The following is a 27760-nucleotide window of genomic DNA, read 5'->3' as shown; positions in this document are numbered from 1 at the left end:
CAGTCGGAGACATTAGTATTTTTCATAAGCTTATGAACCTAACAAATAAGAGCTAAAGGCCAAAAATTGTAAGGCCAAAATGCGATTTGCTAAGTTCCCTGTTAATTGTATGTTGCTAAAATTATCGCTGCATTTAAGGCTTTGTTTGTGAGATCCTTCCACGAAAACAACTTTTCATATAGACTTTACTAGATTTGGGTTTTGCACCTACCAACTATTTTTCTGCATTAGCCACAAGCCATTGAATGGACCGAGTATTTTCTTTTGTAACCGAAGTTATTTTATTTACAAAGACGGTGATTCTTACAAGCAAACGTCAAGTGACATTTCCATGGTAATCATCCAAATAAGAATAAACAGTTCACCCAATTAGACGTGTATTCCGGTATAACGTTAACATGATTTTTTTTATTTCCCTTATTTTTAAATTATATTGCAGATATAATAAAAAATACTATCAGAAACACGTGCAAAAATTGTCTTTAACGTCTTTAATGTGTTTTAACGACTTCATTATACACTTGTTATATACTATTTTAAAGAAAGCTGTAAGTAATTTTTAGACTTATATTTTAATTTCTGTCGACCACTTGCGTGTGGAGTAAATGTAACGAGCTTGTGCTCCCATTTAAATTGCTTTTCTGTTGAAAAGGGGCACTTGGAATTATTTTAAACTGATATATCTTTCTTGTGTAGAAAACATGGGATCTTCACTCAATTGATAGATTCAAGGCAACCTAAGAAAGTTGCTACGTTTTCAAAGCTTTTTAGTAGTGTAGGTGGCGTAGGTACTTAACACATAAAAATTAACGTTGAACACTACAATAGTGAAAGTATGTCAATTGTTATTTAAGTAAATTTGAAAATCTATTTTATTAACACTATATATTTCTGTTGGCATCAATTTCGGTACAAATGCCAATAAGCTAATTTGACTTGTATCGCGCAGTGGCGAAAAAGCTCGACTGCGGCACTTAGAGTCTCTAGTTCGAATCCGGGTTCGGGCATGGATATGTGTAAATTATCTGAATGCGCTCTTAGTGTGTTACGAGTAGTTGGTACCATTGGGATTGAGAAAATTCCAGTCATCACGCTAAAATTTTTTAAATTAATTATGTATGTAAGCGTCTTTACGCGAATAGGAAATTGAGATATATTTTCATGGGATTCCTTCTTTGTTAACACGTTTCTTTTTAGGTTTGCCATATATTTTAATTTAATTACCTGTTTTTGTTTGACATATCGCAATCCGAAATCCATTTACTAATTGGGTACGTAAAATCGAATTTTTTATTGATCGAACCGTAATTCTAAACACTAATAAAAATGCGCCGGATAAATCCGCTCGTACTTTTATAATTTTTCGATAGTTCTAAATACGAATTTTCACGTACATTAATTTTACGAAAAACGCTTATGACGTGGAATTTTTTTACGTTTCTCTTCTGAAACTAGGTCATATAGCAACCAGGTAATTTATCTGCCAACAAAACTTTTTTTTATTTAAAGGTAGGCATCAACCTCGTGGGTTATTAAGCTTGGAACTTTGAACGTACAATATGAAACAGTAAAAGAGAATGTGAATTATGGGACAAGTAGAGTAACGCTAACTAAAAATATGCAGATCATTATATGGTATGTATCATGTTAATGTCTTTGAGGTATTGTACCACTTTCTTCTCATTGCCCAGAACTTCAGCAAGTGATGATCACAGCGTGTTGTTCTGTCTTGGGTTGGTAAAGGCACGACAGTCCAGGAGCACATGATGTTTTGTTACTGGTGTCTGACAGGCAGTGGTGTAGTGCCAAATTTAGCAGTGCCGGAACCCTTAAAATGCAGGCAACCAAGGGTATCGAATACACCCCCCCCCCCCCAAGCAAAATTGGGGGCCAGGAAAATTTTTAAAAATTTGCAGTAAAATAAATGGGTTTTGAAACAATTTCAGTTCGTAGATTTTTGAATAAATTATTGCTCTAAAGGTGTAAAAAATAAAAAAATTCAAGTTTATTTTTACGATTGGCTTTTTATTTGTTTATTAAACGTTATGAACAAACCCCATATTACAAACCTTTAGTTTACGTTGTTAACCAAAGTCACTAATTTTATCTAAGTCACAAATATCATTAGTTATCATCACTTATCTTATCTCCGTCTCCTATCCTGTGCCGGAGCACCGCCCCTCTCACAAGCAGTGCCTCCTCCACTACACCACTGCTGACAAGTGGGAATGTGATGAAGATGGGTAGTTTGATTGTGGCCCCGGCGGAAGTGATTCAAAGTGACCTCCTCAGATCGTGTTCATAGGCGGACATCGGGTTTTATCGGGCGAAGCTTTGCAGGTCATGAAAGTTTCCACCGATGATACAATGGGTGTCAGAACATGATCTTGGAATCAGCAGCGAGCATTGTGGAGATTACTATGGCGGTAGGACTGTTTATCGCTTCTTTGACGGCAAGATCAACGTTAACATTGCGTCTTGTGCCACAGTGAGGCGGCATGTGGCGTCCTCCGTCCAGAAGAAGTGAACGAGTCTTTTCGGTCTGCGGGAACTGCTGAAAAAGAACTTGTATACTTAGTGAGAGTGAACGGTTAGTATAAATTAATGTACTGTACGGTTATGTTTGTCGCTGGGAGGGTCTGATTGGGTATTCTGCATTTGATGAGTGTGGAAAAGGACGCATCGAGGTCAAGGGGCTGAGGTGAGATGGCAATTTGGATGGACTGCAGGCAAGCAGTGGTTTATACAGTTTGGAAGAGTAGCGAGAACCGGTGATGAATCGGATGGTATAGAGAAGATGTTTAGTGGACGTCTTGGGAAAATGACATTGTGAGTGGGATAGATGCTGTTTTCGGCGATTTGCAGGACATAATTTAAAGTAAGGAGATCGCGTCTTTTGTAAAGGGCGAGGGGGAAGGCTCAAACGCGAGCCATTGCAAACTGTGGACAGGGGAGGGGCGAAAGGCACCTAGGGCGATACGTATGGCAGAGTTTTGAATGACATCTAATTTTTTGAGACGATGAGGTTTTGTAGTTGGTAATCGATGGGTAGTCTAAACGTGATTGGGTGAAACATCTGTAGATTCTCAGAAGTATTGTTGATTCTGCACCCTAAGTGTGATGCGCCACGGTCTTCAAGATGGTGAGGTTTTTGTTGCACTCCTTAACCAACCGATTTATGTGTTCATGCAATGTGAGTTTGTGATCAAGGAGTACTCCAAGGTAGCTAACAGAGTATTATAGAACTGGAGTTGCTGATTACGTAGGAGAAGAATTGGCGGCTTAACTGCAAAAACGTAGAGAAGCGGAAGCCTCTTTTCTTAGTAAAGGATTCTGGGCTCCGAATGGAGTTTAGAATCAAAGCTTTTGAAGACCTTAAATGTCAGCCTTTAATATGAGGAGTTAAATCGTATAGTGTATTTCAGACCCGAGCATAAGAATATTGTCGACGATGGATTTGGCTTTCGGAAAACCACTCTGAGCCGAACATAAGAGGTTGATAGAGTCAAGAAACCAGATTAAGCGTTTGTTAAAAATCTTCTCCAGTAGCTTGTACATAGTACATGGGAGTGAGATCGGTCTGTATAATCAGGGATCGGTTTGCGCTTTGTTTACCGAGGCGGAAATGTTTCCGAGACAAACAGGGAGTGGTTGCATCTTGAGCAGAATGAACGAGAGATCGTCCGACCCGAGAATTGAATTTTGGCATTGGTTGCATTTATTGGGTGTTCATGGTCCAGGTCATTAGTAAGGGATTCTTTCTGTATTGATCCATGTCAGGGTCATAGTTGGTGAGTGTGGACGTCTGCTGAAAGTCGCTGGAAAGAATTACGGCAATTTGTTCGTCCGAGGTATAATGCTGATTATGGAAGCTACCTTTGGTTTGTCATTTCGGTTTTTTACATAACTGACGTATTCTTCGGAGCAGTAGGTTTTGTTTCCTGTGGTGCGATTATTGCCGGCCGTAAGTTGGATATTAGTAGTTGGGGGTTCGGTGCACTGGGGAATGAAGAGATTTAATAGCTACTTTGTTGGGACGATGAATCTCACTCATCATCTAGTTTCTCTGTGGCGGCAGTGGGATCCAGTCGGGATTTGAGTTTCTTCTGATCTCAAAATGACTGAGTTCTTTCTTGTCGATTTATTTTATAATACGTCCAGAACAATAATCCGCAACATTAGCATACTGAGAATTCGCGCGGTTTATTAAATTCGATTATTTTCAACCCTCGCTAATTTCAATTACGGTTTCTTGGACTTGACGGGCCTCAAAACGCGACTTTTTTTTTAATTTATTTTTTTCCATTTTGATTACAGTGTACAGGTAATATTGGAAACGTCATTTTAAATTTTACGCGACTTGAAATAGTATATTAAGATACAAGTGTATAATCAAGTATTTAAAGCACGCGCAACGAGTTTAAGGGCACGACGCAAAGCGGAGTGCCTTTAACGTTGCAAGTGCTTTAAAGACCAATTATACACGTGTATCTTATAGTATTTTTTATTATACCTGCAGTATAATTTAAAAATAGGAAATACAATGAAGTCATATTGACGTTATACTCGAATACATGTTTAATTAAGTGGGCTGGGTGTTCGAAATTTCACGATTGCCATGGAAATGTCACTTGACGTTTGCTTATAATCATCATCATCTTTGTAAATAAAACGATTTCCGTTGAAAAAGATAATACATCGTCCATTAAATCGCTTGTAAAATCTAAACAAACGTTGGTAGGTGTAAAATCCAACTCCAGTAAAGCCTATTATAAAGAATATGAAAAGTTGTTTCCATGGATGAATAGGAAGTTACTTACGAATACAGTCTTAAATTAATCGATAATGCTGGCATATATGAAGGAAATGTCAAAGGTATTTAAATCTTCTATATTTTGGTGCATTCATTCAAAACTTTAAAGCAATGCTGCGATTAAAAAGTGGAACAAATTTGGAAGCATACCCTAAATTACGCGCGTTTGTGAAAGCTTCAACCAAAGGATAGGTACAAAAGCCAAAGAAATGTTCTGCATTTACAGAAAGCGACCTAAGAGGATTTTTTTATTTCATCCAGATGACAGTTTCAAAAGTCATACTTGAAGTATCGTTACTTAGCAACTTTAAAGCACGTGTGTTTTAAAGGCCCTTTTTCGCACGCATTTGAGTGTTTAAAACGGAGATTGTGATTCAGGTATAATAAAAAATACATATAAACTACAGAATTGACTACAACCAGACGAACAGTAACACGCATTTACATATAACACACAGAAAGACATAATTAGGTTTTGCAGAGGTATTGGTTGACACTATAGAACGGATTATCTAGAGAGAACATTTTAACCTTAGACATAAAGGAGGCCTGATTGCATTTCAGGAGATCAATAGGGAGGCTGTTGAAAAGTTTAATGCACATGTATTTTGGAGAGTTCTCGAACAGGGTGGTATTATGTCGAGTGACGGTCAGCTTAGAACCGAAACGAGTCCTCCTGTCACAGCTGCGGATCTCTTCGTTCGTTGTAAACTGATGTGAGTTGTCGAAAACGAATTGCACACAGTTATAGATATATAGGGAGTACACAGTCATTATTTGCAAGCGTTTGTTTAAAAAGAGGTTTGCAGTGGTCACGTATGCCAGAGTTACACATATGACGTATGATCCGTTTTTGCAGTAACAGCAGTCTGACAGTTGCATTGGAGTTGCCCCATATAATGATGGCGTAGTGTAGTTGACTTTGGACCTGGGCATAGTAGTACTTCAGTAGAGCAGACTGCCCTACCACGGCCCTCATACGTAGCATGCACTTCTTAGTTTCGAGCAGATTTGATCGATATGAGAGCTCCAATTTAGATTGTCACTTACAGTTACTCCAAGGAAGCGTTCACCACTGGTAATGCGCAACAGTTTCCCATTCATGATAATGTTAGGACGTCCCGCTTGGTTATTTCGGCTATTGCAGAAGCTTACTACGCCAGTTTTAGTTTCGTTTAGTTTTAGCTGGTTAGAATCGCACCACTCTCTTATGCATGTTATAGCATCACAGGCCTTTTGTGCTAGGGTGTCCAAATTAGGATCCGATATCACTAAGGAGGTGTCGTCTGCATATTTGCAAAGAGAAATGCTCGGGTCGTTAAACTTCCTATCCAGGTCGTTGACAAAAATCGCGAAGCGTAATGGAGCTAAGGTGGATCCCTGGGGCGTTCCAATTTTGTAGTCCAGTTCAGAGGATTTGAATTTATGATTCGTTACGTTGCCAAATTTACCGGAGAGTTCAACCAACTGAGACCTCCCCGTTAGAAAGAAGCTCAGTAATTTGAGCGGAATGCCTGTGATACCATATGACTCCAATTTCTTCAATAATATATGACTTGTCCCGACCTGAGTCTACGACGGCTCAAGACGAATTAATTAATTTCCTCTCTCTCAAAACCAACTCCGCCCATCAGCAAAATTGGAAGTTTTTTTCCAAGCTGCGTAGCTTTTTTTATCAAAGACTGTACTGTACCGTATTTCTCATGAGATCCAGTATACTGCGCCGAGTTGACGCTATCAAACCGTACGCAATTAACGAACCACCCTACCCAACATTCAGCTACTCTAGGGGAATTCAATTATTCTAAACCTAATGGTAATGTACCGTGCAATGCAGTTCAGAAAAAGTTTTCTGGGATATTTCACTTATACCTTTCGGATTCTTTTACTTAGTTTTTTTTTTCACAATTATGTCGTATGGATTTGTCGAACTTGTGTAAAGTGTAACCCACAAACTGTAAAAGCAGTCTTTAAAGTTGTTGAACTAGGTACACTGTAGACTAGACATAACAAGTTTCATTTCCTAGTAATATATCTACCAAGATATTGAAAGCTACAAGATAATTTGCCAAAAAGTTGGGCACGTTACAGTTATTTGTTGCAGATATTGCAATTATCTTTAAATTCTCCCTGACTAATTATTTGAGCACAATGCAGATTACCGTCATTCTAAGGCAATATTCTGCCTTCTGCATATTTTGTTATGTGCAATCCATACAGTGTGACGTGCTCACTATTACTATATAAATTCAGTTGCGTGTTTGCACAGCTTTCTATAATTTGATTGAATACGATAGTGCAATTTATAGTAATCCCATAAATTCAGATATTTGCACCTAGATTGAAGGCTTTTCGATTATGTAGGGGTACCTGACACGCAGTATCATAATAAGAAGGATTTGGTGTGAGGGTGCACATAAAGTGCATTTGCATGCCACATGTTATTTGTTTCATCAATTTTTTGCGGTTCTTTGACCGGTTGCTTAGTTTCGTAGCTGTTTGAGCCAATACGCTGTGCGAGTTCAGTGCTCTGCTACCCCCATATCGGAACATTCCTTATTGCTCCCACCTGTAAGGGTCGCGCCACTATAAAAGAAAATGCGCGCGAACGTAGACGGCATTCGAAACTTATTACACTAAAGGAAGTGGGTCAATTCGCGACGTATAATTATGTTCGTGCAAAAAATGGACGCGGCCGAGAAGCAAAATGATTTGGAACAAGAATTTTGGAAAACTCTCGAGTTGCTTATTAGTAAAGATAAGAGACGAACGGAGAAAGACATTTTGGATGATGTGCAAGATTGGGTTGATAAAATCGTGAATAAGCAAGCAACGACAGAAGAGGATGGTGATTCACGTTCACCAAACAGCAAAAAATCGAGTGAGAGTTCTTCGGGAAGTGGATCAAAGCACATAAACAGCGTTGAGGCGCTTTTTAAAAACGCCGCCATTCCCAAAGCCGACTGCAAGTATGATCATTCGTTTATAGCTTGTAGAAAGTAGACATCTCTCAAACTTGGTGATCGAATGCTGTACAAACTTCCGGGGCGAATTTCAATAGTCCATCCTCCTCTTACTAGATGGCGAGCATAATTTTAAGATTGTCGCGCACACGCTTTCCTTCAAGAATTTAATTTCGCTATTTTGAAAAACTGAAATTCACTGACAAGAATAAGAGAGTCACGCGATATGTTTAGGAACATTTTATTCACACTTGCGTGCTCAACCCCATTGAAACAAGTGGTACCTGTTTGTGTATGTAATTCCACGTTTTTTAAGGGAAAATCAATTTCATTGGCAACGATTACATGAATACATGCGTTGTGCAGTCGGTTTGAAGTTTAGGTCCGCGCGATACGGGTAAGCACGTTCATTTTTTGTAGCGCGAGGGGTGCCCTGGGTTATTTCTTAGTTGATTAGAACAGGTTACCTACCTTCATATTAGAACAGAAGGTGTTTGGGTCACTTTTTTGCATGTTCCATTCGTCGAATGGGGGTAATTGAATTTGTAACACGCCAATTTATGAATGTCGCACTTTTGTAAACTTTTCTAAGTTTGTTAGCTAACAGACATTTTAGGGCAGGCTAGCTCATTATATTTGTGGTTATTCGGCTAATTTAAACTGTTAGAATGAAGAGCATTTTGTCAATAAGGCACATTAAGCTCCCTTATCAGAGAATATAAAATTGTTCATAAAATCTCATTACTTTAAGGTTCTATAAGAAATTCCATATGGTATCCGAGATGATAGTGGTAGAGTTACGCTCTTTTAACATTACACGATTTCTCCCGCGGGGGAATAAATCTCTGGGGAATGTTTATTTAGTCGACTGATGAAGAATACGAGACTTTTCACATTGCACGATTGTCGCATCCATCCAGTGCCACTAGGACCACAAGGTTACCGTATCGTCTCTCTGCTCAGTGGCCTACGTGCTCAAACGCATTGTTTCAGTTATGCACGATTCAAACCCGTGCGGTTAAAATTATTCTTGAACGGGTGCAATCGTGAAATGTGTAGACAGCGTTAGGCTTTATAAGCCGTCGCACGGCGACTAATGAAACCGTTTACAATTTCAGGGTTGGTTACAAAATCCATTAGAAACCTTTATATGTAGTTAATGACCTTACATAATAAATTTGGAGTAGGACAAATGTCAGTGCGTAATTATTAATAACTGCGGCACAATTTTTATTTATATATTTGACTTAAAATGGAAATCCACCCGTCTATCCCTTTTCACACCAAAATATATGTAACGATGTCATCAAGACCATGCATTAGAATGTATCCCACGTTGAATTTGGACAATAATTGGTGGGATTTCAAACATTTCAGATCGAACACACAGCCATTCATAAAAAATAATCATGAGCAATGAAATAGGTCCCCTTAAATACACAAAATTCGATCTACCTCCGATTAATAAGAGATTTATTCAAACGTCAACGATTTAGAAATAAATTGGTTCAAACTCCATATAAATCGAATCGAAAAGTCCTGAAACCCACAATTAAAATGTGGTTAAACAAAATGGCCCCTACTTACGTATTTTACCAACATCCAATTAAATCCTCCACATTGAGAGAAAAAGTGTTTAGACTAGATTCAAAACTAATTCGAGAATTACACAACATCCAGTTACTCGCCAGAATATAATTATACCTAAAGTTTAATAACTGACATTTATTGAATTGATGTGAATTGAATTTATTTATTTATTAGCTATGAATAAAGGAATGAAAAGGATTTTTTATTATACCTGAATCACAATCTCCGTTTTAAATACTCAAATGCGTGCGAAAAAAGGCCTTTAAAACACACGTGCTTTAAAGTTGCTAAGTAACGATACTTCAAGTATGACTTTTGAAACTGTAATCTGGGCCTGAAATAAAAAATCCTCTTAGGTCGCTTTCTGTAAATGCAGAACATTTCTTTGGCTTGTACCTATCCTTTGGTTGAAGGTTTCACAAACGCGCGTAATTTAGGGTATGCTTCCAAATCTGTTCCACTTTTTAATCGCAGCATTGTTTGAAGTTTTGAGTTAATGCACCAAAAGATAGGTAAACACGAGGGTAAACACCTTTGACATTTCCTTCATATATCCCAGCATTATCGATGCATTTAGGACTTTATTCGTAAGTAACTTCCTATTCATCCATGGAAACAACTTTTCATATTCTTGATAATAGGCTTTACTGGATTTGGATTTTACACCTACCAACGTTTGTTTAGATTTTACAACAAGCGATTTAATGGACGGTGTATTATCTTTTTCAACGGAAATCGTTTTATTTACAAAGACGATGATTTTTATAAGCAAACGTCAAGTGACATTTCCATGGCAATCGTGAAATTTCGAACACCCAGCTCACTTAATTAAACATGTATTCGAGTATAACGTCAATATGATTTCATTGTATTTCCTATTTTTAAATTACACTGCAGGTATAATAAAAAATACTATAAGATACACGTGTATAATTGGTCTCTAAAGCACTTGCAACGTTAAAGGCACTCCGCTTTGCGTCGTGCCCTTAAACTCGTTGCGCGTGCTTTAAAGACTTGATTATACACTTGTATCTTAATATACTAATCTCACATGCACTGAATTCCGCCTTAAGGATGCACCAATAAAAATTCGTCAAGAAATTTAAACTGGACACTTAACAAATGAAAAATACAGTGATCGTCAAACAAACTAAAATTTAAATGTACATGAGAACATCAAATTGTTGCAGTAGATACCATGATAAAGCTTATATCTATTATATGATCACCATGCGTAATTTACAAATTACTAAAGCGTTAACCAAAAACTTCTGTTTTCAAAGTAACCGCGAAAGATGCGGATTGCGATTCCGGAAAATTGGGTTAACTACGTTTTTACGTTTTCCGATCGATTTTATCGGCGTTTATTGAACCGGATAGAGAATAATTCGAGGTATATTTGCTTCATTGAATGCAACTATCCGGAAGGTGTCCTTAACAAATTGTAATGAAAAAACTCGATGTCAAGCCAAAACCTTTCTCGTGGCCTCTAATTTCCTCATACCACTGAGCTGTCGCGTTGGTAAGACTGCGGCTAAAGGCCTTGTCAGACAGAGCGTAGTCTGCGACATCTGTACGTGTGAAACAGAAAGCTTTCTGACCACGCAGCGGCCCGGACGTTCTACCAGACTACCGGTTGTTAAAAATATCTGTCAGACCGCGCGATCTTTATAAAATATTACAACCACTCTGATAGACCGCGCGATCCACGGTCAGAATGCTCTCTGTTTACCAGATACAATACATTAATATAGAATACAAATATAATAATAATAATAATAATAATAATAAACTGATAGCGTGGCTTACTGTGCCCATGTGTGATTTTTTTTTTTTTTTTTTTTTTTTTTTTTTTTTTATTTTAGGACCCTACATAACTTCACAGACACAGACACAGACACTGATCGTTACTTGATTTTAATCCGTGCGATTAGTTAACCAGGCTAGACCTGAGTTCTCACAAGAAACACCGACCATAATAATAATAATAATAAACAAACGCAAAAACCTTAACAGCACCACACACAAAATACTGCAATATCTCCACCAAAAACCCAAGCAACCACACAAATACAACCTCAAGAACAAAGAAACACCATAAATACAAGTAAGACAACATGCACCACAAAGACAGGTCCACCCAATAAAATTACATGTCCTAGCACAGTTAAAAAACACAAAACTCCTTCTTCACAGAAGCACACCACGTTATCACAACCCACTCGTACTCAACCCAAACGCAACAACCTTAACAGCACTACAGGCTCACAAAATACTGTAATGTCTCCACCAATAACCCAAGCAACCACACAAATACAACCTCAAGAACAAAGAAACACCATAAATACAAGTAAGGCAACATGCACCACAAACACAGGTCCACCCAATAAAATTACACGTCCTACCACAGCTAAAAAACACAAAACTCCTTCTTCACAGAAACACACCACGTTATCACAACCCACTCGTATTCAACCCAAACGCAAAGCCAAAGAAACACTTACACAATAAACTCCATTTAATAAAATTACAGGAATTATTATAATGATTTTGTTTGTTTGTTTTGTTTTCCTCTTTCCTGATAGCGTTGGTTATTGTGCCCATCAATAGCTATGTTGGTAAGTATGAAATACATACTATCTCTAGATTTTCAATGTGAGGGTGTGAATTTTTATTTTATTTATTTATTTCTTTTATTTTTTTTAGGACCCTACATAACTTCACCAGACACAGACACAGACACTAATCGTTACTTGATTTTAATCCGTGCGATTAGTTAACCAGGCTAGACCTGAGTTCTCACAAGAAACACCGACCATAATAATAATAATAATGGCTTTTATTGGTTACAGGCCAAAGGGGCCTTGCACTTCAATATTTCCTCGCCAGTAATGTATCATTTTCCTGACTTTTATGTAAATAACTACTTTTGATTTGTATAAGTCGTCGATTATTTTTAAGAATTTGCACAGTAATTTTAATATTCCTAAATGAACCGACCTATAACAATCAAACAGATTTTATATTATATTTATTGATGACTGATCCAAACAAAGGATTTTGGTTATTTTGTTTCTTTGTTTGGAAATTTGCAGCTAATTTCAGTGATACCATTCTTTTGGTTGGATTAAAATTTTGTTTCGCATCCAAATCATTGTAAAGCTTCTGACAATTCTGAATTTAATTTAGAGATGTCAAAAATAGCAAGCTGCCGTCGCGATGGTTTCCATAGAAACAGAATTGTCATATGTCCTGAGCGTCATTTTATATCGTGCATTTGAAGATTGACTGATGTCATTAGAATGCACAATCATTCGTTTCACTTTATCTACCCTTACGGTTAAAATGATCACTGTATCTATCCTTACGGTTAAAGAAAATGTCAATTTAACATACGCTATAAGATAAATAAAATTAACTGTTATGGTAAAATGTTTGCCAGTGCCGTAGAGGTTCCATTTTATTTAATGCAAGTGAGGTCTTACAACCCTGTAAATGAAAATTTATACCAACAAACCAAGTGTGGAAGATTTAAAACGGCGAATTTTACGGGAGACACAGAATATCATTTATATAGGTAATCGGCAGGGTGCAGAATGAATCTATTTGGAGACTTCGCTATTGTCAAACGCCCAATGGAACAGGAATTGTAGCTATTTGGAGACAGAAAGAATGTGAGTAAGAAATCAAAAGAATGAACACAGTGCCGGATTTCTGGAAATTGTAAAATAAAGAAAAGCAAAAAACGCAAGGTGATGAGAAATAGAAATAGGGGATTGGAAAAGGTTGTTTATCAAAGTGCAACAAGGAAAACAGAAGAAAGAGCATATATAGAGAAAGAGGGGCTAACTAATGTATATTTAATTAACGTCAAATAATTATTACCAATTTGTTTTTTTACAATCTAAAGTGTAACATTTTCAGGATTTCAAGGTGAATGTATCTACCTAACAAAAAACGTTATTAAAACGGATACTTTTAACTCAAGATTGACGTACTATGGATATTAAAAATACATGTAGGTATGTCCTTTAGTCCTCTTCAACGTGTTAAACCGTGACCCTGTTTTGTAAGATGGTGTTGTGATTAGGAAACTCCTTTTTATTATAGGAAAATATGCTACAAATCAATTAATATTTTCAGGACGGGGTCGTTCCGACGTTCACGCGTGTACCTTTCACGGCTCACGTGTTTATTTCTTGTAGTCGTTTACTTATTGATTTATTCTCATTGCGGCTAATTGACATACGAAATTAAAATGATGTGCTATTATTACGTTTTAACTCAAATACCAATTACGCACTTTCTACAAAAGTCTTTCGGAAACCTGTGAATTACTTATAACATATAAACAATACGTAACAAAATTGCGGAAAACTGCCTAGTACAAATAATATATACAAAATGTACAGAAAATACTATAATTTATTATTCAAATTTTGGAATACCACGCTTTACTGCATTTTAATAAATCATTTCGGCAAGTATTTGCAAAGTCTAAATAAGTAAATTTCAAATGGAAATTCACAAAAGGCCAAACCTAATACAAATCAAAATAGGAATAAATCTTGTGAAAATTACAAATAACAACCAAATTCAAGGATCACCTACACTCAGGTACAAGGCAATACAATTTACAATAAAGCGAAGAATTAAAACTCAGTACATTACCTTTCGTTACACTTAGCACGAAATTTACACCAACATTGGCTTTCACAATAACTAATGTTAAATACCTGAAAGCAAATGCAAAAGTGACGCTATATTTAGAATGAATCTGTATGAACCTCAAACTACACCATAAGCAAATCTAATTCAAGACAAATCTTTTATTCATATGCAGATTAATATATTGTTTAGAAACTGATGAGATCAAAATTGTTAAAATTCTAGCAAAGTGACTGTTTTTTTTATATAAAGGTAAATGTATCTTCAAACGGTGTCTCTATTTCACTCGTAACTTGAGTTTTGAAATCGTACAGTATTTTCAGTTGAGCAGCATGAAAAGAGTTGAAAATTACGATGCAAGACAGCTAATGATGGTGCTATACACACGACTCGTGGAACGTATTTTCTCCGTCCAAAGTATTCACGTTGGTATCTGCGTCAAAGCAAAACTTTGGAGACGCATCTTCACTTTGGCTGTTTGAAAAATCTACTGCCTGACAAAGGATAATGGGGTGTTTTGTGTTTGTTGTATTTTTAAGAACGCCCACGAATGACTAAATCATTTCCACAAAAAACTCATTTCTCTTATGCTATAAAATTAAATTCGAAAATATTTACAAGTTCTGAAACGTTATTCCAATATCTTCCTAAAATTAAAACCTTAAAATTTCTGAAGAAATAGTACCGAGATTATCGTCTAATTTTTAATTGATTTATATTGGTTTTTAATGCTTGCTTATGCAAAATTACTCCATATTGTACTGCTTATTTAAATACATACAAATAAGAGGCTTATATGTTTTACAACGATATAGTTCTTTTTCTACTCATATTAAATAATAGGTAGAATACTGATGCTTTTTTAATTGAGAAAGTTATCTATTATTCAATATGTTTTCATTATTCAACTGTTGTTATCCAATCGTATTCCGAGTTTGTCATTACTCTTCAGGTCACATTGTAGGGTTGCCTTGGGAACATGTGTGTAGCAAAAATCAAGATCTCGGATCGCGATAAATTCGGTTGTCAAACATTAATGTCAATCAAACAAATTATGAGAAATCAGTTTTGTGAAAATGGACAGTAGTGTAATCATGATGAGCAGTGACGACTCATCCGGATTTTACGTACTTACATTCCTAATTTTGTCAATTGTTTGATGACATAATAAAACTATTATGCATAATGTTATTATTACTGCAATTATTGAATACAAGTAGAAAAAGTATAGTATTTAACTCGTGAGAAAGGCATTATTCACTCAGATAAATTACGCCACTCGCCTTCGACTCGTGGCGCAAATCTTATCTTCGTGAATAATTGCCAACTTTCTCACTCGTTGAATAATATATTATTAAGGCACTCATTATCTTAATTATGCCCTTATATTAATTTCAAAGAAATAATTAAGTTAATTAAAACCGCGAATTAAACCGCGAAATACATTAATTGAATGAATTAAAAGTCTAAATTCTACGAAATTATTCTAAATTCTCAGAGATAATCAAAATAAATTCCTGAGTACGTGACCGAAATTCGCCAAGATCGCGCAACGTGATTAAATTGCAGCATCTGTGAATACATTTATTCGCCTTACCCTATATACAAACCACACGAGAGAACAGATAAGAACCCTTTTTACTTTAGCCAAGATGTGGACCACTCAAGATTACGTTATCAACGGGAGCAAGGCAGTGGGTGGGGCTTGTAACGTTACAAAACCTAACATGGCGGAAGGTGTCCCTCTTTTACTTCCATTTGCTAGTACAATAATAAGACACTTACTACGTTATATTTAGAAAGAGTATCTACAAGATATGCGCGGCAATATACACTGAAATGTAATCGTAATAGATTGCATTGCAACCATAAATTTACAAATGGTGGTTTAATAGAAAATAGACACAAGTAATATTCACCCATATGTTCAGGATTAGAATTTTGTAAAACATACAAAAACGAGTAGGTACTGCTGTGTACAATGGCATGCGGTCACTACACCACCCACAAAACAACAGTTAGAAAAATGTCTCAATGCGAGAGATTCGGTGGCCTCGATCAACATCCGAAAAATCCAAAGAATTTATTACGCAACGTTTAATTAAGACCTGAAATAAATCTTGATCACTAATAAAAAGATCTGATATGCAGACTCTAACTGGGTCGCACAAAGGATTTGAATAAACACACAATTACATAATTGAATGACAATGACAAACATTTATTCCAAAACACATGAAAGAATCAAAACAAAATCCCTGAACGAAGGAAAAGCTTAGAAAACCAGGCTTCGCTGTACTACAACTGCTTGCTTCTGCACAAAGTTATTATAAAAATGACGAGTTGCGTCTTAAACTAAACAAATAGAGCCGACTGTCCGAAAATGTAGGGTACAATGAGCTATCCGCTCCTCAAACGTCGCGAAACTAGCTTCGTTTTTCCGTTGATTCCAGTGTTTTAAAGAGCTACCACTTCCAGTACAACATAATCTCCTTCTGTAACAAAATTTCAGAAACCCCGCCGATTGGCCAATAGCTTCCATAATAACAGCTCCGCATACACGTCCCCCATTCTACATAGACCAGATGTGCATTTCTTTCAAATTAATTAACTTGATCTAATGTGTCTTCGTTAGTAACTTACTTATCTAAATTGAACAATTTAAAAGAAATAAAACTAAAACGAAAACTACGCAATTACAAATTCTAAAAGGAAAATCAAACACTGAAATACAAGTACAAACGAAACGCACCAATATTGTGTTTATATTGTAAATAATCCTCCAAATTTACGTAATAAATTGTAATATTCGTATATACAGGATGTACCGTAATTGTTTTTGGTGTTTAGGCCAAAATAACGTTTAAATGACGTTGTTTTGTCTCTAACGTATGTCAAGTGACTATGCACTCTTACCTACACCGTAAGGCGCAATTATTGTAAATACCGAATTTAAAATACCACATAACTAGATCTGCAAGATAAAACAGATTTGTTCATTTGGTGCAACCATTGATCGACGTATTCACGGGTTGATCAATTGTGGAACAGAACAACGCCAGTGGTACAAAAAACTCAAATTTAAGAGCAAAGCTCATTTAAAAGAACATAGATGTTAATTAATGTTACTAGTTCAGCTGGTAAAGAATCATAAAGACTTCTTTAAAGAATATTGTTTTGAAGGTATATTCATTGTTCCAGACAAAATTTCCATCCTGTATATCTAATGCATAGGTACACGGGACACATCCGCTTTGTAGCTCAGTTGGGTTACAAAACCGGAGGCCTGGGCTGAGGTAGGAATTTTGATAGATGGGAATTTTCTTAGATCAGTTTTGAGCTTTCTGCCGGCTACTCCGAATTAGGTTTTCTAGAGGTTTCCAAATTCGTAAGGGAAATACCGGAGTAGTATAAAACAACTTAAGACCTTCTGCAGGGGCACCTCTATAAAGCATTATGCGGGTCACTCTGTAATTGTACGTTGTTGAGGACCTAAAACTGTTATGTTCGGAAGGGTTATTGTGCCTTTAGGTTATTATTTCTTTAAATAAAAGCCATGTCTTCTTATATTTATTTAAGTAGACGTGTCTCTAGCTTGAAGGTTAGTAGTCATCTCTTTTCGTCATTACATTCCAAGTCATGTACATAAGTAGGTTGATAGTGACAATTTCAGCAATGATAGGTAATTAATGCAATATCTACAACCCAATTACATATTCTACTCTACAGTGTGTTTACATAAACTGTGGATTCTAACTATGACACAATATAGAACAAGAGGGACAATAAATAAATAAATAAAATAAATAAAAGTTCAATGTTAAAAGTGACGAGGTTTGCAACTCTTCTCCTTACGGGAGGGACAGCTTTCGTTGCGAAAGGCTCTTAATCCCGCCATTTAAAACACAACATTCCCCGTAGGCAGCTGGCAACAATAAGAGCATCTCCTTTCTAATTATATTTTTACAAAATATGTCTTAAACCCACGCGACTTGTGAAACTCCCACCGTAACGATTTAAAGTGTGCGATTACTGAAAATAGTAATAAATTAATTCTAACGACTAGATCATAAATCAAGTGTGTATTTAAAGAGTTCCTTTGGAACTATGGAAAGCTCCCTAATGAACAACATAACGTCATACAATTCATAATAATGAAGTTCATGAATAAAGCGAGCAAGTGAATGATGTCACGAGAATTATTGCCATAGTTTAATGTGGGTTTGTAAATTTGATCTTGATTTACATTGCATTTCTGAGAACGACATTTACCCTTTTCAAAAGCACAATGACAATCATGCATTAAATAGTAGGATCAACCTTTTCCTTTGCTTATAAGTAGGAGTTAGTGGGATGAATAATAATAGTGGTGCGGTGCCACTGCAGGTGTAAATCTTTTTCGACATAAACTTTAGGCGTTTTAGGGAAATTTTTCTCTATTACGACGTAGTAAATTCATAAAAAAATTTAGGTGGGATATTTGCGGAGGGTTTATCGTTTTACAGTGCGCAATGAAATATTTAACTTTTATTATTGTAGTTGCTTTTTAACATGGTTTCGTGATACCTGTATATTGCCACCGGTGGCATACCTACAGGTATATAGTGGATTCAGAAAAAAGATTTCTCATTAGCGTTTAGGGGAGTTCCCAATATACCTAGTATTGCGACAAATGGTATTGGATTTGCATCTGTTAAGTGCAGCTCTTCTCAGCACGCTATCCTAAAACAAAAAAAACTCACGGACGGGTAAAACAGCGCGGAAGTATACATTCGGGCAGATGCTTTAGGGTAAACGCTACCGGTGATTTGACTTTGTACACCGTGTATGGGCCGAAATATTAGGAACTAATTTGGCGGCATATCCCATGGCCGCTTTGGACAAGGGATGGTCTTTTCGGAGGACTAAATCACCCACATGCGGTTTACATTCCCGGTGTCAGAAGTCGTAATGTAACATGCTCGGGCTATTTTCCTAGCAACTAACTGAAACACATCCTAGAGATTGTTTAAACGGTTACGGTGTTTTGAAATTTCGACGGACACATCGGTAGGAATATCGGGATTAGGCTTGCTGACTGTGAAAGGTATTTGGAAGGACAAGTTCACGGCTAAAATTAAAGAAGGTAGGAGAAAATCCGGTAGATTCTTGGGCGGAGGAATCATCATCATCATCGTCGTCGGGTCACGGTGCGGTAAATTATTGCAGCGTGTATTCTTTTTGAACATGTAACCGTAACCTGACCGATAATGTGAATGGGCCTTAAGAAATACACGCTGCAATAATTGACCGCACCGTGACCGGACCGTGACCTGACCGTACATGACCGATATTGTGCATCGGGTTTAAGGAATAAACGCTACAATATTTGAAAACCGTGACCAGATCGTGATCTGACCGTGACGTGACCGATAATGAAAATCGGGGTTAATTGTTCTATGGCGCCTACTTTATCTGGATCGGTTTGGAGACCTTCATCGCTCAGGTGGCTCAACTAATTCAGAGACGGACGGAAAAATCGGTTGATTTTCAGACTAGTCCATCGGAGACAGCGGAAAACGTCTCTCAAGTTTTGTAAGTGCTCGGTGAACGTTCTCTCCAACACGATATATGCTGTCATCTAGGTAGACAAACGCTCGGATATCCATTTCTGGCCCAACAGCTTGGTCCAAAAGACGGTGGAACGTCGTTGGCGGAATGTAAGCCAAAAGGCATGAACTTAACTTAGAAAAGTCCTCGGCCGGTTCTACTGAAAGCGGTGATGGGTCGACTAGTTTTGATCAGCGGTATCTGCCAATACCCTTGTTTCAGGGCGATGCTTGAAATGTAGCGAGCTCGACGTAGGCGGTCCAAAATCCATTTATGAACCGTAACGGATAAGCACCTTTAATAGTTCACTTTCCGGTATTCAATACCAAAAGTCATTTTGCCATCTTTCTTTCGGAGCATGACTCTATGGACTATCAGACGGTTCCACGATATTTTCGGCCAGCATACGATCTACTTCCTCATTGCCGAGAGCTTGTATTTGAGGGTTTTGTGGACGGTAACGTTGCTTAATCGGTGTGGGATCTCGAAGTTTGTTCACATACTCAATTAAGTCGGTGCACCCAGTAACATAACGAACCACCCAGTTTTCACCAGTTTTGGTGACCACTTTGTGTATGAACATGTTAAAATAATGAAATCTCACACATAAATCGGGTGCTAGTACAAGAGAGGGTAATCTTTCTAAAATGACCGCAATTGCAAAAAGTTCGGACACCCTTATAGGTAAACGTTTTACAGCTCTCTCCAGCAGCTCCTTTGGTTACTTCGGGTTCCTCACTGTCCTCCTCTGCTTATGATGTCTAGTGATTCCCAACATCTGTTGCAGCCGTTTCATGTGTACCCTTTCCGAGATTTAGGAATTCTAAGAATGCCTGGAATCTCCGGAAAACCTTACCGTTACCTTTGAGCGTTTTCGTATAGAATATCATTAACACAACTCTTCCGAGCGTGTGATACTTTTAAAATAGTAGCGCATTTTTTTTTTAATTTTTGGAAACCCCTAAGGGTAAAAGAAGGGAGGCCCATGGGACTTTGGAAAATGCCGAGAAAACTCTGCCCGTTACAGAAGACTTCAGAGCAGATATTGTCAAGACCTTCCTATGTCTCGAAAAGTCTAGTAGAGACCTAAAATTCTTTAAAAACGTTGAAAAGAGGGTAGATAGGTATGAAAAGAGCCCAAGACTCTCAAAAGATATGCTTGATATCTCTCTGAAGGCAATTTAACAGCCTGAAAAAGGTCTAGTGAGCTGTGGGGAACCTTGGAGTGTTTTAGAAAGCGATCTGGAATTCACTTAGAAAACCTTCAGCTTTTTCTAGCGTTTTCCAATTTTTTATCTCTAGTGAGGTGCAGATACTTTCCACGGAAAGCATTATAAAGGGACAAAGTGGTATTCAGAAAGCACTCTAACCGCAGCTGAGAGCTTCTGAAAAGAAACCCTTTATTTGCGTATCATAATAGAAATGTCTTGACTCAGTATTCGGATTCCCCTAGGATGATGTTCGTATTAGTGGTATATGAAGGAATAGACAATGGTCCGCCCAGATTGAAGAGCTTTCCTTGCTAGATTTATACGGATCCAGCCTTTCTTATGTCTAGATGCGTCCCCCTTCACTCGCAATTCGCGTTTTACGTATTGACTCCACCATTTGTAAGAGATTGTCGGGGTCTACCACATGGTAGACCCGACATCCCGTTCACCCGCAATTGGCATTTTGGTGGATTTCGCTAAATAGCACCAGAAAGAGAGACCGCGATTCGAGCTTTAGGAAACTTTTGGGCGCTCGAATTCGACTACCCCTCGAAGATGCGCGCCTTGCAAAAGGTGGTTAATTTCGCAGAATTACTGTTCAAAATAAATGATACTGTCGTCCCATTTTTAATTATTGAAAATGACTTCAAAAGATCAGAGTAACTAGATTTTTGCTGTTGATGCGACCTGAAAACGTCTGTCCCTAGAGAGTGCCACCTATACGATACGATACGAACTAAATTTTAAAACAAGGTGTAGAAACACTACTACGTTTTTTTATGACACTATCCGCACTCTTGTTCGGCGAGAAAAAACTGGGGTAAAAACTGCCTACCTTTTTAGACAGTAAACAAACAACCCTTTCCTTTCATCCCTTTATTGGTATTTTATTTAAAAGCGCCAGTGGCTAGTTTTTTTTCTGATAGAATAGGTCATTCAAATATTCTTATACCCCTATTAATAACTGAGGGGTGTCATTTTCATTAAATGCATATTCGAAATATTCGATTTTTTTGAAAATAGGAATATCGAAATCGCGACTGCTATTTAGAATAAAATGTTCTGCACATTTCAGCAATGTAGGTAACTCACAAACGCATTTTGTGGTGGTTGACAAATTCTCGTTTCTCGCGACGTTACTGATTCCGCGAAGCTGTTCACACGGATTGGAAATAATGGCATCGTCGTTTGTGTAGGTAATATATAAAAGCTAATTCGGCGAATTCTGAAATGGAACCCGTAGGCGTTCGATGTATTAACGGAAATCTCGTTATTTTATTGCCGAACCTTACTTTTTTGATAGATTAAAAATGTTGTTTTCCATTAAAATTAAGGTTGGCTATAAAAAGAGACCCCGACAGCAGTTTTCACGCGATTTTCGAATAAACGCTTTCGTGAAACCCAAAATTACTTTAATGAAATAAAACTTCTTCAACAGAGAGATTAAGTGCGAAATTTAATTTCGTTTAAATTGTACTGCTTTGGCGTAATGAGGTGTATCGGCTTCTTTTGAGGTTGTCGTCATTTACAAGGTCTAATCATAACCCCTGTTTTAGGTTTAGTCATCCCTACGTACGCTCGAGGTTGGAGAAGTTGATGGGATCCAACGTGGTCAATCTCACGGATCGAGAGTACATGCAACTTCTCCAGGAACGCATCTTAGAAAACTATGCGAATGAAATGAACAAGAGAATTGCCACAAGAGAGGCGGGTATCAAAACTATCCGTATTGATTTGTCTCGTTTGAAATTTATTGCTGAATTACATACAATTACTTGTACTCCTATTCAAGCCTTGAACTCTGTACTAGTTTTGTAGTTGTCGCAGAACCGTGACCCACTATACTAAATCTAAAGTACATTCAATTTCTAGGCGGAAGAAATGGAGAGAGTGAAGAATTTGGTATTAATTGGACGAATACCTTTGGATGAAGCACCACCTGAAATGGTCGATCATCCTGTGCGATTAATAGAGATGCATTGCAGGAGATTAATAGCGGAGAGGAGAGCTAAGGTTGGTAACGAGTACGTGTTTATTTATCGTTAGTAAGTTGGGCATTTTAGATTAAAGTACACAAAGGATTTATTCCCAAACATCTCTACGTGGATGATACTCCGGATCCTCCGTCTGGTTTGTCAATTGAGGAGGGTCATGTGTTTAGGAGTAAAAATGAAAGGTTGTGCCACCCGCCTGCTTGTGTTTTAAGCATTCCTGATAAAGAGGACGTCAAACGCGGATATATGTTTACCGAAGAAAACTACGCCAAGTTGAATTTGGAGGGTTCTCTAATACAAGAGCTGAGGAAATCACAGGTAACTGTTGTACTTTTTAGGAAGGAACGTAGTTTTGTTACATCACACATGCGCGTAATTAATGTTTAATTATCCCATTGGCAACGCAAATTAACAAACCAAAATACTCACACCCCTTTTTAAAAATTGGGGTAATATGCTACCAAAAGAAAAGTGACTAAAAATCCCTAGTGATCACTTTCACAGCTAACGTTAATTTGGTCTTAGCATAAACGTGTTGGAAATTTTAAATCTTACTTTCTAAACGCGCTAACATAAATTTGTATCTAAATGGGAGAAGCTTCAAAAACTGAAAACTTAATGAGATACAAATTTCAACTCGTCATCGTCCTTCCCTCAGTTAGGTCCTATTAAAATACACACGTATTTTCTAATTGAAATTCACAACATTACCATAATAATTTACGGGTTCCTTCTTTTTAAATTTAACCTACTTCATATGATAAAATCACATATTGAAATCCAACAATTCATACGGTACCCCTAAAATATTTATGTTACGGTTGCTGAATTACAAAAAAAAACAGAAATTACAGTACTTATTGTACTTGGTTGGTATACGGAGTTCCTCCTGTACAGGAAGTTTTAACAAATGTTTATTTCTTCAGAATAATTAGATCCAAATCTGTACGATAGATGGGTCCGGATTTCCTGAAGTTAAGGATATCAAAAGATTAGCCCAAACTCGGGACCCCTCGTGATTTCTAACCAATCGAAATCTACTATCTCTGGATCTGGCAACTATAGAGGCTAGAATATACAAGACGGAACCTTATCGCAGCGACTTGTTGTGATTAATCAATGTTATCAAAACCCGTCTGGCTGCCGTGATTAAATCTTTAAAAAGCATTATGCGGGCCACTCTGTAATTGGGCACAAGCGTGTCGAGGGCCCAGAACAAGAGAAGGACAATAAATAAATAAAAACCTACTCATGATCAGACTTCGCATGAAGCGTTACATATGAAAATACGGCAGCGGGGTCACGTTACAGAGTACAGATCTTCTTTTGCTGTCGGGAGTGTAAAAAAGTAGTTACAGATGATTCTTCGGTGAAAGGTCTAAAGATGCAACAATGTAGCTTTGCAAAAAATGCAAAATTGCAAAGAGAAAGTTCGGATAGTAGTTGGCTGGTAATTTGAAGATTTAAAAATAACAGCGCTATGCCAATGTGTTGCAAATCTCACTCGACAGCAAATAGTGTCGCCACTTTGCGAAATTATATCTCTGTACCAGTTTTCCTTTGCGAGTACCCTCCTCTACTCGCTTCTTGAGATATTCGTTTTGATATCACCGACACATATTTCTTGTCGACACGTTCCAATCGTCCTTTATGTTATTCGGAGACTCTTTTCGCACTTCAGTTACTTTGGAAACCAATAATGATTATGATCCAATCACTCTTTGTGAGTAACCTCTTCAAACACTCCGTTCCCAACATTTTTCCACTTAAAGTTTTAACTCTACCATTTGATATATTTTGTCCAGACGTTCCAGTTTATCTTTGTGAGTACCCCTTCTACACTCCGTTCAAGAGATATTCCTTTTGATTGCACCAATAGATATACTTTGACCATGAAGAATAAAGCCAGTGTCTCCCCCTTCCCCTCAATTTTGATAAGGGGTAAGAGACAAATGCGGTGGATAGTAGAAAACAGTTCCTTTTATTGAGACCTTTAATTAGACTACTGTGAAAGATAACACCAATTTCTGCCCCCCCCCCCCCCCATCGATCACGAAAAGGAATTGCGGAAGACAGTTTTAGTTTGTAGAAACCAATTCCTTTCGATGAGATCTTTCATTAGAATTGAAACCTACAACTATGTTAACTCCCCCCCCCCTCCATTTTTAAAAGTGTTATATGGCACCCCTAGAGGCATGCGTATGCAAAATCGGCGACCAATTTGTCGCATATAAAAGTTATGCGCGTTTCACTTTCAGAAACACATTTCCGGGAAATAATTAATGGAGGTGCCCCCCCCCCCCTTAAGAGAACAACATTTGAAGGCCGTCTGGCACACCTTCAAGGTATAGGTAAGAGATTAACGTCAAGTTACTCCGGCGACGACCTTTAACTGGAAGTATAGCATGTACACTAACAGGATGTAGAAAACAGACTAGAACGGATTTGAGCAAACACAATTTTATGAAGGGTTGTTTGGATATCCTTGCATCATATTCAGCGCATGTTCCAGTCTGATCAAATGAACAAACGTTTCCATTTTATTACGCACATCTTCAACTACGTATTAAGAGATTGTGCGTGCTCTAAATAAATCTCATTGAGTTATTCGTAGTACGGAAGTTTATTACACGATGTCAATAGCGAACTTTCATAGACATGACTTTCAACCTATTTTGTGTCTAAGAATGTCAATGACATCATTAACTTCGATTTCGGAATACGCTGTTATTATTATACAGGGTTATTCAAAACGATGGCACATTTTAATGATATTATGCCTAATAAAGCATACATTGAGTTGGTGGAACTGACTAATTAAATGGGGCTTCATTAAAAACGTCACCCTGCAATTTATGTGTCTGGCCATAAGATGCAAATGGACTGGTCCCTTTTGGCGTTCGAACAAACATCGAAACTGCTTTTCTGCGATCATCGCAAATTAATTAATAGGTAACTGACCTGGGGGCTCTCGCCCAGAGCCGGCGCTGAGCTCTTGTACATCTCCGAGTACTCCAATTGGGATAAAATGTGTCGTGGAATCTACGCCGCGCGCTCGTGTATTACTTAGAAAACAGATCATCCCACCTCCAGCTCTCTGACCAGACCTCTCCACTTATAGACCAACCACTTTTGGTCTATGCTTCTCATTGTCCTTACAGCCAGAATAGTGGCCTCCTAACTATTTGTGTTAACGATGCGGCCATAACTTTTTCGCATTCGGGCGAATATGGTCATTTTATTGGTAAACCCCTCTAATATATGTGTCAGGGGCGCTGTAAAATTCCTACGTTAGATGTTGCCTACTGCCTTCCAATCTGAATCGCCATCCATTGAACTTCAAATCCCTTCTTATATCCCCAGTTGTTTGAGCTTCTCTTCGGCCTCATTGAATTTGATTTTCATCTAATTTCCCGATCCCTGTGTGTCATCCTGTAGTAGTCCAGACCATAGGATACTCCCGAGTGTGCGCCAGGCGAGATCCTTGTATAGATAATCGTTTCCCGAGATTTTCCAGACCAGAAGCCCATTTTTCCGAGATTATTCTACACCAGAAACTTGCATCTGTATATTCCAGACCCGAGATCAGAATTTATTATTTTCACAAGATCTTAATTATTTATTTACTTTCATTTCATTGCCCATCATACTCACCTGCACTATCCGTAACCTCAGTTCTGGTAGATTAAATAAACCTCCGGACTTCACGTTAAATAGTGCTGTATTGATTCTTGGGTTTGTGCTTAGGTCAGTCGACCTGACGCAAACGCGATTGCCATTGTCCTCCGTGGTTGCCGAGTGATTCAACTGGCCCCTTAATACTGGGTCGTTTGAATTGGTCGGAAGAATCCTTTTAAGGGTATTTACCGAGTTGGTCCTGGCCGGCCTTATTGGGAACGTAGATGGTTTATTTTATTTTCCAGCACAACATGATTTGACAACTGCAACATAAATGATTAAAATATTTAAAACTATGACATCTTTTGACCTCTGGCCAGCCGGGTTGAGCGAAGGTAATAGCTCATGCAATAGCTTAAATAATAAATTATTTTATTATATCTTCTTTTGGATTTGAATTGGAATAAGTTGTACTCGCTTCTTCCCAGCCCAGCAGGTTAAAAGTTCGCGTCGAAAATTTGGCATAACCCGAAGTTTAATTTACAAAAAACTTATTAATTAGGTATATTTTAAGCGCTCTCGTTGACTATTCTCAAGAATACGACTTAACGTAAAATGTTACATAACACCTTTATTTAGTCGTATCTAAAAGCTTAAAAAGTTATAGCGACGCCATTCAGACAGAAACCCCTTTTCAAGAATTATAGCACGTACCGGGATAACGACATTTTAATGTGAAAGTTTGATTAGTTGCGTATTTTTGTGTACTGATCCCTTGAGGAACGCAAAGATTTAAAGTTAACCCCCCACAAATTGAAGGGCTGTTGCCCCAAAAATCGTTTAATTGGGGATTATTTCTAATAGACGGATTAAGGAGTACAGACGGGCAATTTTAGAATTAGCTCGAAACTTACCGTATTCAAAATAACTGTAACGCTAACTCTCTAATTTATTACAATACCATATTTATGTTTTGCATAACGTATCTCGGCCACATACAATAATGTGACTGCGTATTTAAGTAATTCATAAATGATGTAAACTTTAAATTTTTCCGACTGTGCATTATCTTCCCATACATAGCCTTCATTGTCTGTATACACACTTTTGATTCGTCGGATCAGCTTCCCCCTAATCCCTATTTCATATACCTAGTTTCTTGCGTTACGCGATCCAGGGCCTTCTCTAAATCTAAAAATGCTAAAGTATATTTATGCGTTTTTTCAGTAAGCTGTTTTATCGTGAACAAGTGATCTTGCATACTCCTACCCTTCCGGAATCCACTTTGGGCTTTATTATTTTATATTATATTTA

The 27760-nt window shown here is 37.5% G+C and overlaps 1 protein-coding gene across 4 annotated transcripts in view; it reads left to right on the top strand.

The window, feature by feature from the left end:
- The window catches only part of LOC116172224, a 39280-nt gene that overhangs the window by 842 nt on the left and 10678 nt on the right, over positions 1-27760 (top strand). The window contains exons 1-4 of one of the 4 annotated variants that reach the window (XM_031489390.1): positions 7464-7782; positions 22391-22541; positions 22707-22847; positions 22898-23146. In XM_031489390.1, the coding sequence (XP_031345250.1) occupies positions 7484-7782; positions 22391-22541; positions 22707-22847; positions 22898-23146 (840 nt within the window). In that variant the 5' untranslated portion in view covers positions 7464-7483. Of the gene's footprint in view, positions 1-7463; positions 7783-8036; positions 8174-13249; positions 13389-22390; positions 22542-22706; positions 22848-22897; positions 23147-27760 lie in introns of those variants that run through there. The other 3 variants (XM_031489392.1, XM_031489393.1, XM_031489391.1) reach the window with 3 other exon arrangements.

This window comes from Photinus pyralis, unplaced genomic scaffold (assembly GCF_008802855.1).
Source record: "Photinus pyralis isolate 1611_PpyrPB1 unplaced genomic scaffold, Ppyr1.3 Ppyr1.4_LG5, whole genome shotgun sequence".
NCBI lineage: Eukaryota > Metazoa > Arthropoda > Insecta > Coleoptera > Lampyridae > Photinus > Photinus pyralis.
This window is presented reverse-complemented; position numbering and strand designations above follow the sequence as displayed.